At 44.0% G+C, this 10,184-nt stretch overlaps 1 protein-coding gene across 11 annotated transcripts in view; it reads right to left on the reverse strand.

The window, feature by feature from the left end:
* The window catches only part of LOC130152167 (cytosolic phospholipase A2 beta-like), a 52,408-nt gene extending 46,855 nt beyond the window's left edge, over positions 1-5,553 (reverse strand). For 4 of the 11 annotated variants that reach the window (XR_008822904.1, XM_056345222.1, XM_056345212.1 and 1 more), the window contains exons 1-5: positions 5,365-5,553; positions 4,122-4,438; positions 3,048-3,944; positions 1,337-1,502; positions 761-879 (exon numbers count right to left, since the gene is read on the reverse strand). Coding sequence is in view for 10 of the 11 variants with exons in the window: in XM_056345222.1 (XP_056201197.1) it covers positions 761-802 (42 nt within the window). In the remaining variant the exon portion in view is untranslated. Of the gene's footprint in view, positions 1-760; positions 910-1,336; positions 3,945-4,121; positions 4,439-5,364 lie in introns of all 11 variants that reach the window. The other 7 variants (XM_056345213.1, XM_056345219.1, XM_056345216.1 and 4 more) reach the window with 7 other exon arrangements.
* Positions 5,554-10,184: the final 4,631 nt, after the last annotated feature.

The following is a 10,184-nucleotide window of genomic DNA, read 5'->3' on the forward strand; positions in this document are numbered from 1 at the left end:
AGCCTGCGACAGTGGGGACTTTATATTTCCCTGTAACACTAAGTTATTCAGGGCAATACACAGCCAGCTGAATCAACTCTGAGACTTCGCAGTATATTTCAACAATCATAATAATAACAACTATTACTACTGCGGCAGTGCAAAGCTCTGGGCAGATTTACAGCTAACCCATTCGCAAAGTCAAGAAAAGAGGAACAGTGTGGAGTCACTGGTTACAGTCCCTCAGTGAGTCTGCGATGACAGGCACAGACTCCTCAACACCAGTATTTGTTCCTTCAGAGGACAAGGAAAGCGTTTGAGGTTTCTTTCTTTCCAACATTCCTGACAGCAAAGCAGTTTGTCAGGGGAGACATTTGGTAGAGTCACATCAGGAGGAGCATCCTTGACAGTGCTGCAAGCCAGCAGTGACCCAGCTGACACGGCACAGCACGGGTGCTGGCGAGACACTGCAGCCATGTGGCTCATGGGCCTGAGCGCCAGGAGAGCATAAGGGCAAGGGCCAACCACAAATTCTAAACCTACTGTGTGAGACCCAGCCAGGGCAGCTGAGCCTTTGGAAAAGGCTCAGAAAGGATGTGCGTACTGTTGTTTCTGCAACTGTAAAGGCTTTTTACTCTGGAGAGCCACCTTCTGATCCCCTTTTCAGAGCTGGAAGTGAATTCCAGTTCTCATTACCAACTGCTACAGCTCCTTTGCAAAAAACCAATATACTGTTTAAGCAAGCAGTAGAAGAATTAAACCATCTCCTGTCAAATCTTACCTTTTTTAATACGCTGTATCCAAGTGAGAGAACAGAGTTCATTCTTTTCCCTTCAAGCAAGCTTCCAGCAAGCAATATAATGAAATAAGCAGCATCAGCTGGACATCATTTCAAGTCTCCTGCCATGAAAAGCTGATCTTGATAACTATCTGGGGAACAAACATTCCTTTCAGCAACACATAGCTGGAGCTGATATACTGCTATATATATATATAAGTATAAATACATTTCTGCTGACCTTTACCTATCCCCCCCATTACCATCTTTTACAGCTACCTTCTTCCACAGCCAAGAAAATATTTACTCTTTCTGCTGGGTTTGGATGAAGCGTGCTCTTGCACAAAAGGTCAGCTGAAGGCAACATACCAGCGAAACTCCAAAGCAGCCAGCCTTCAGACTATACCCAGAATGGAGTTTCATGGCCAACAGTCATTACGGCTAATCTCTGCACAGAGAAACGCTCTAGCCTCAATCCCCAAGCCCCTACTGCTCCACTACTGACTTCATACCTTTCCAGTAAATCATGATTCTAGAATACATAAAGAGGAAAAAAAAAAAATCAGTCTCTATACTCACTTGTCATTTCTGTAAGATGCTGCTCACTCTAGCACCAATCTAGATTTGCAAATGCGTAAAATCCCATTGATTTCAGCTGGAAACTTTTCAGGATGTTTGACATCTGGTCTCATAGTAGTCTCATGGTCAAAAATCCTGGAGACTGTTCAGGACTCCACCGGCTGAGCTGAAACAAGAAGTCTTTAGAGTGGACAGATACTGCTAAAGAGACCCTTTCTTTCTTCTAAAAAGGGTAGAAGACCTACTTATGACAGCAGAAGGTATTCTGCTGTCAGAAAACCCTCTATGAATCCAGACTAATGTTCAAGGATTGCTGGTGTTTTTTGTGGGATGGTGGTAAGCCAAGGATGCCTTGGACATCCACAGCTAGCAAGGACACATCCTCTCTTTCAGGCAAACTTAAACCAGATATGGAAACAAACGGTCACATGTTAATGATAAAGGTAAGAAAGGGTCCTGCTTCCCTTCAGGAATCCTTGCCATAGCAGTGTTTGCATCTCCATATTGTTAAAGCCCAGCTTCATGCATACAGATTTGTTTTACATGTATGAAATCCACCTCTGCAATAAGAGTTTGTGCTGGGCCTGATATTTCTTCCTCATCTCACAATGAGGCCTTAAGAAATACCATAAGCACTGACTGAGCCCCTCTACCCTGAAGCAAATAATGTCTTTAAATCTTTCTAATATATAATTGTCACAGCACTATCCAAACCAGCCAGCCACAGCAAGGCTTTTACCATCCCATACCAGGTTAATGTCCGTAAGTAGTTCCCACGCCCTGCCCCGGCACGGCCACCAATCCCCAACAGGGTTTCAACAGTTCATCTACTGCCCATGCTGTTTCTTCATCCTTTGCAGGCCAGTCCACCCTGCTGCTTGCCTGTGCTGCATCTGGACTCTCTCATCATCCAGGCTCCTCTTCCAGGCAGCCTCTCCTCATCTGGGCCTCCTTCTTCTCCCAGGGCCCCTCCTAGATCTGGGGTGCGCTCTCTCCTCCCTCTGCTTCTTCCAGGTCCCTCTTCATCCAGTACCCCACTTCCATACCCCTCAGAGCTATTTAACTACTTAACAGAACCAGCCACAGCTGCACCTTATCCATGTCAGCCAACCCACCGCCCCTGCAGCCAGCCCACAGCTGTATGTTATCAACGTTAATTAACCCAGCTTCAATCCTCTACATACACTCTCCTCTCTATTACAGTAATACACCAGGCTCTTCCTTCCCTGATGCAGTCTGGTCCCAGAACGGACTCAGCTGCGGCAGCAGCCCAAACTGCCAGTAAGAGTGGCACAGAGACCTGAGCCCGCGCCACCATTAACTGAAGTATGTGGCAGTTTGAGAGCCTGCTAACTGGGCTGGAGCCCGAGACCTGATAATACCTTTCCTTTCAACCTACTTCATCATCATAAACCGATCATCTGTATTATAATAAGAGACACAGAACTTGGTTTATGAACTTTGTCAACAATAAGAGCTCAAAATAAAGCTGGCATTTTTCTTACCGGAGACTTGAGGAAAGAAAGACAAGCAGAATTCAGAAACCCCTAACAGACTGAAACAGGCTAAAATAGGAGTAGAACGAAACAAAGGAGCAAGGACAAAGGAGAGGTCAACAGCAGAAGCTGAGGCCTCTAGCTGCCTTGGAGGCAACCCCAGAAGAACATGGTCATTTGGTGTGTGGCTCTTCCCTGGAAGCGGCGGTAGATACCTGCTGTGCCCACAGAGGTCAGAGCTGAGGGTGCTGCAGAACTGCCAACCAAGCAGACAAGTGATGTGATCCAAGCTCATCAAGAGCATCTCTTGTTTCAATGAAACGTTTTTCAGATGATAATGGCTTTTGAGAAAGCAGAGTTTTTCTTTTTTTCTGCTGAACTCTGTTTGGAGGTGCGTGACCTGATGCTATCCCTTTCAGAGGCAGGAAAAGATTGAAAACATGCTTTCAGTTTTTACATTTTTTTCAATGAAAACCTAAAACACATGAAGAAAAAACTTACAGAGATAAAAGCATTCCTGATTGTCTCCACACAGAACGCTGCACTGCAGAACTGAGGACCTCAGCAAAGAAGAACCACCCTTACAGGCCACAGACACTCACCTGCTCCCAGAACATTTGTTATTCCAAGTCACCTTCCAGCCAGGCTCTCCTTGACTCTGTCAGCTCTGCATGCGGTGACCCACATAAAAATCACTCCCTATTTTTTGTGTGCAGCAGGAGGCTCTGTCTTCCAGGAACACCACCTCATAAGGAGAATTTGCATCATTCTATGGACAGAATAACAGGAAAGCAGCTGAGACATGCACAGGCATTTGTCAAGGCAAGACAATGATTTAGCCTGAGCAGCTGGCTCGGAGGTCATAAATGTGCTTTACTACATGAGTGCTAGATGAAATGACCCTGTTGCCAAACTTGGCTAAGAGCTGGAACAGCCACAGAGCTTGCACAGGATTTATGAGACTAACCTCTGGATTCTTTCCTGAGCCCAGGAAATTGCATTCCTTTGAGGTCTGGACTTAAGTCCATTGATAACGCAAAATTATGCTCTTCTGCAGGGCGAAGAAAAGCAAAGTAGATGCACTGGAAAGACAAATTGCCTTATGTGGAGAACTGAAAGGAATGGAGAAGGATAATAAATATTCTCTTAAAAAATTCTACTCTCCTTTCAACCCAGAGGAAGGGAGAGCTCGTACACGCAAAGGAGAGGAAGCAAATGACTCCTCGATGTTCTTAAAAATTCAAGCTATTATTGCTAAATTTGTGAATTGAAAGATAGAGTAGTACTACCTGTCAGCTGGTGTGTGGTGTCTGTTACGTGGCTCATCAGGCAGACACAAATGATGAACATGCCCAGAAAGCAACCAGAACCACCAGAAAATGAAGTGGCGAGAGAAGATCAGATCGCTCTGGCCTGGGGATGACTGAACTCTCTGCTGAGGCACTACGAGGCACTTGCACCTCCCAGGACCAAAGCTTGCTTTCAGGCCTCAGAAGAAATAAGGCCATGTAAGGAGATGCATGGGGTTGGCTTTGCCCCAGCAGTTCTTATGCTGGTGGACAGTGGTTCTTAGGCTATGCAAAATGCATTCAGTAGCCAGAGACAACTGAAAAAAAAAGAAAATGTTAACGCTTATCTCTGGTCTTCCTTCCCCCTCTTAGGGCATAATATTCCATATGAACCAGGGGAAACACAGAGAGGGCGCAGCATGAGCCATGGACCCTAAGGAAGCTGAAATACCAAAAGACTAACTTCACATTATATGATGCGTAACGTAATGATTGATAAAAGAAAGCTTTCACCTTGTGAAAAAATACGGAGATTTCAAAACTGGTTGTTCTAATATGGAATCAAACCCAAGACTTTCTTCTGAGCCTACCACAACCACCCATGTACCAATAACCAACACCCTGCTGGTCGGAACCCTAGTCTAGGAAGTGGGAGAACCTAAACAAGCACAGCCGAGGCACAAGTCCCAGCCTCGTAATCCCCACAGAGAGCCCCAACTTGTAGTTAAACGGCTATTTCAAGGAGAGTTTTACCACCTTTCTTTAAGAGGATAAAACAGATTTATGCAACTAAGTGCCAGTCTTTTCCCCAGTAGGAGAAAAAGATTATTTTAAAAAATATCTTTCTCACCTCGTGACTCTCTGGCAGTTAGAGAACAAAGGACCATGTTATTTTCAATTCTGATTAGTGACTGAAAAATCGGTGTGGAATCAACAAGCAATGAAGTAAGCAGAATTTGTTCCTTGGCTTCTACATCGACCTCAAAGTGAGAGATCTTGAGAAAATTTCTATAACCTGTCACTAGAGCTTCAGTGATGGAAAGCAGTTATTACCTCTTGATAAAAGCATTAGTTGTCAGCATCCCAAGACAAGAAAAGTACTAACAATAACCGATTGCAGAGCCACTCAGTTATGAAAGTATACAAATTACAGATGTCAGTGACTTGTTTCCAAGAAGGTATTGTGTCCTGTGGCCATTGCTGATACTGTCATTCATTGCCTTACAGAGGAAAATCGACTCACCTTGCGACTGAACAATTAGCATCTCCTAACCATGCTTATGCTGCTAATCCCGGAGCAGGCAGCGCACACTGTATGCTCGCCTCTGGCCCTGCACGGGGAAGCCGGCCACCTGGTCAGGACCTGAGCCGTCTTGCTTTCTCTTGCAGATGTAAGTCTTCTGGCAGAAGGACACTTCTGCTGGGGACCCTACTTTCTACAAAGAACATACAAGTAATTACAAACCAGATTTTTTTAGTCTTCTGTTTTTCCTTTTCTTTCCACTCTCCATTCCTCCCCTCCTTTCCAACACGCATTTATATACACCCATCCCCAAACACATACACACTCACATACTTCCTTTTATGAAGGGGGGCAATTTAAGAATTGGTACTCCTTGAATGCACTTTCTGTCTTTTTTTTTCCTTTAGAAATGTGCAATTTATACCTCTGGTTTAGTTGATTTTTTATTTTGCCTAGCTGAGTTATGATTCTGATTCAGCACATACTGAAATTCCACTGCATGTACTGCAGTGAAACATTTCTACATATTCTACATATTTTCCCATTGAAAAGTAGAAACTAGTAAAAAAAACCCACTTGTGAGACAGTAACAGGCAACATGGCTTGTAAGAGATCTTCTAAAAAGCCACCATGTTTCAGCAGCCCAATATTTTCTTCCACAGAGCCGAAGGATGATGATAAAATGTTGATGATAAGAAGTACTGGAAATCAAGAGCGTAGGACGCAATGTATCAGTGACTACAGGCTGAAGGCATTGGCCTTCCACTGATCACAAGAACTATGAACAAACCTCTGAAGCAACAGACTGAGAAGGATAAGGAGTTGTATGGGACCTGTGGCAGGAATATTGCCATGGCAATCATAATCACTTTTTCTTTTTGGTCACATTTTGTGTGTATACTTAGATGGTAAAGGTGACCTGGAACTGGAATCGCCTGGGTCACAGCCAGTGAGACAGAAGCAGACTGTGCAAGAGGTAGAGAAAAAAGAGAAAGCAGACATCGTGCCCTTAGGTGAGTGTACAGACAGCCATAGAAAGAACAAGACTCCTGGGAGGCAGGAAAGTGCCTGTTGCTGATCCAAATGGAGCCCAGGAGGGCTCAGCTTTACGGGGAGTGCTGTGCAGACTGCCAGGGAAGCAGTAAGTGCTGGGGGCTGTTCCAGCAATTGGATGTGATGCTTCTACCAAAAAGTACAGACCACTGACCTCTTCCCCTTCCGCCACAGCAGCAGTGATGCCGTTAGGTATCAAGGTAGTCTTCCTGCATCAAGAAGATGGGTGCCTCTGATCCAAAATGGTCCAAAGATGGGAGGATGGCTGGAGCCAAGGCTCTGTGCAGCCAGCACCTAGGCTAGAAAAATTAATCCACTTTGAGTTAGTGCTTGATGTCTGAGGACGTCAGACTGACACTATCCAGGGACGGATCCTGCAGATGGCACAGGCTTATTGATTCAAAACTGTCTCACTGAATTCATAGCATATTAGAATGACAGTGGCGCATTTGAACTTTCTTTTCTAATTGAAGGCAGAAAAATGCACGGTCTGTTTCTACGCAGGACATCTCCCTTCAACTGTCTGGCCACCTTGTCTCCTATCTGATACTCATATTTCACTATTTTCCCTCCAATACCAAATACTTTATTGTTTCGGGACCAGATCCTTTGTAAACAGTGGCAGCCCACAATGAGCCACCAAGCAGTCACCTCACTGTATATGGAAATGGGCCATAATTTAGAATCAGCCAGACTAGTTATGACAAACATAACTAGTAACTCTGCTAGAGTTACTCGGTTATCTTGGTTTGGCATGTGGCCACACTGACCCTGAAAGGCACGGTATCGCTTGCCCCTGCTTCTCCTGATAACCCAATGCACACTCCTGCTACTTCCTTCTCTCATCCGGCTGAACATTTTAATCTTGTTTGGTGCTGGGTTTTTTGTTTTGGTTTTTTCCCCCTATAGGACTACCTCTCAGTTAGGTCAGCAAGCAGGAAAAAAGGCATGACTGTCCCTTTGGGCAGCAAGGTATTCTTAGAACAGTTAAACTGAAGCATAAAACTGCACCTTTCACTAAAGTGACTTTAATGCAGGCATAAATTTAAAGTCTGAACGCAAGATGTTAAATGCTCAGTGGCTTAAGTAACTGAAAAGATACAAGCCTAAATGAATAGAACATAACTCTTTTTTTTTTTTTTTTTTCTCTAAGTGCTATCTAGAGTCAGGGCCCAAGCACTTTTAGGTTTAATGTAAATTTTGCATGGACAATGTTTTGAGACTCTGAAAAACAGCGAGGTTTAGCTTTTCTGGTTTTTGTCCCAGACAATGACAAATGGCAGCGATATTTTGCAGTGAATGCTGAAAGGAGCTTTAGTTCACCAGAAACGTTAATTTTCCTTACAGCCAAACTTCAAACAAAGTATCACTTTCTCTGTACCTAATACTACATTTGGCTCAGATTCCAGTTCTGAATGACACGTATGGAGCACTAAAAAGTGCAGAACAGCAATTTTTCCTGAAGTGGCAGAATTACATATTTCTTAGCAAAATACAGCAAAAATTTTTACTATTTTTATTTTGTCATCAAGTGTTGGTCTTATCCCACGGCTTGATAACAAATGATCTGATAACGTATTAAGAGAACTGAGTAAGTTCTGATTTATCTTTTTTAAAAAAAACCACAACCAAAAAACCCAGTCCCCAACCATCTCTACACTTTCATGTCCACACAGGGAACAAAAACGGGGGATGTCGAAAGGTCACTTCTAAATTACACTGCGCAGCATATACTCTCATCTGTCACTTCACTCCTGACCTGTGGCCACGAAGCACCCTTGCCTGCAGAAGGTGTCCAGGGACAGATGCGGCTTCTCCTGGGTAAGAAGCTACTAGTGTTACCGGAGCACATTTGCACTGAGACCTCCTTGTTCAGCACAGCGCCCAGCAGAATTCCACTGAAGCCTCATTCTGCAGAGCCACAGTGCTCAATGCGCAGCTACGGTCTCAAAGAAGTTTCACCTCTCCTGTCCTGTGGTTCACTTTTCTCTAATAAAGGCGTTTTGGCTACTTTCATTTCACAGTTTCCTCCAGATGATACTGTATGTGTATCAAAGCACTTCAGGATCAGCTTTAGCTGATGTTCATCTAAATACCTAACTGGACCTGGTACTTGCAGGTCCTCCAGTGAAGAACATCAAGAACTCCTTTCTTCCTCAGCTGTACACAGCCTAACAACACAAGGTCAAAGTATGGGCAAAGAACCCCATTAGCTTTTTCAAGAACCCTCAAGAAGTACAGAGGACACTGCCCCTCGCAGTGCCCAAATGTCTCCAAACTGTTGGGAGTCCCTGGAGCATTTCACGGGGCCTTACTGAGCAGATAGGACAGCAGGATAGAACCTAGTAAAGAAAGTCACCTGCACTGTGATCCAAAAGCCCACACTGAAACGGGTAAGCTGTGTCCAAAGGTCTCACAGCGTGCAAACAGCCTGTGGCCTGCTTCAGGGACACCTAATCTAAAAAAAAATAAGCCATATATGCTTCACATAACTTCGATTGCATTCCCCCCAATTATCTTAAATTCACAGGGTCTGGGCAATAAGGCTAAGGCAGAATTTAGAGACATTCCACCCAAAGACATGCCTTTTCACGCTGCTTCTCTTCTTTTTTGGGTAGTCTCCTTGCTACATAGAGAGACCACAAGATGAACCCGAGCAAAAAAGGAAAATTTTAAGAATCCACTGGCAAATCAGCAATCCTTATTGTTGCCTGATTCCAACGTAGCTAGGGAAATCATCCTGCCCCAAAAGCACACCACAGGATGGACTGTTCCCTTATAATGAATGTGTTTACAGAGGCCTACATGTGGGGGAATTGTTTCACAGTTTCTTAAGAGACTTGTCACAAGCTTTTTCCATTCTCATTCTTGTAACAGAAATGTAGTACAAAGTGCTAACCAAAGGCATGACTGATGTAAGCGTCAAGCCGAGATCTTTCTGCTCAAGCTAATCCTTCTGCACTCTATTTTATCTGAAGCATTTTTCAATTACAAGCAGATTACAAGAATAGCTTTCCCCATCCAATTTGTATTAGTTTTATCAGCTGAGCTTGGCGTAGGCTCTCTTTTGCAGCTAAAGGTCAATTATCTTTCATTAAGTAACAACTTCAACATTGTTCTTGATGTTGTCCGTACTCCATAGGCTTGGAGAAAATGTATGAAGCACCCTGACTCTACAGGCTGCAATTAGCAGAATTTTTGCCACTAACTTGGAAAAAATTGTGATCTTGGCTCCATTTGTCTAAATCATCTCTTCAGCAGAAGAAATGTTTAGTAGTCAAAGTCTTCAGCAAAATGCTGCAGAACAGGCACAAGCATTTTACTGAAGCTAGGCCATTTCTAATTATTTTAAATGAGTCTCCCTCCAGTTCCCAGTTTCTATTTCCTGAAGGTAAGTTTCAAACCTGAGTTTAATTAAAAAAGGCCAGCTGACTTAAAAAGCATTCCCAGTGCAACTGAGTTGGCCGACATGTTTTCCTGTTTGCACGTGGCACAGAGCTGCTCAGCTGAACCAGTTTTTTCAGTCTTTCTTGGCAGCTACCACCCAAGTGATAAACAAAGGGCTTTTAATTGAGTAGCAAAGCTTTCACTCCAGGGCAACGAAACAAAGAGGTCCTATGTGGTGTTGTCACCAGGCAGCCCCCTCGACCCTCTAGTTTCAAGGCCGCTTATCCTTAACCCCGACTGCTGCATGTGACAACAGCACAGACTGTACGGAAGCACCCCTGGCCACACTGTGATGTACTGATGGAAAGGATTTTTCCTTT

This window comes from Falco biarmicus, chromosome 7 (assembly GCF_023638135.1).
Source record: "Falco biarmicus isolate bFalBia1 chromosome 7, bFalBia1.pri, whole genome shotgun sequence".
Taxonomy (NCBI): Eukaryota; Metazoa; Chordata; class Aves; order Falconiformes; family Falconidae; genus Falco; species Falco biarmicus.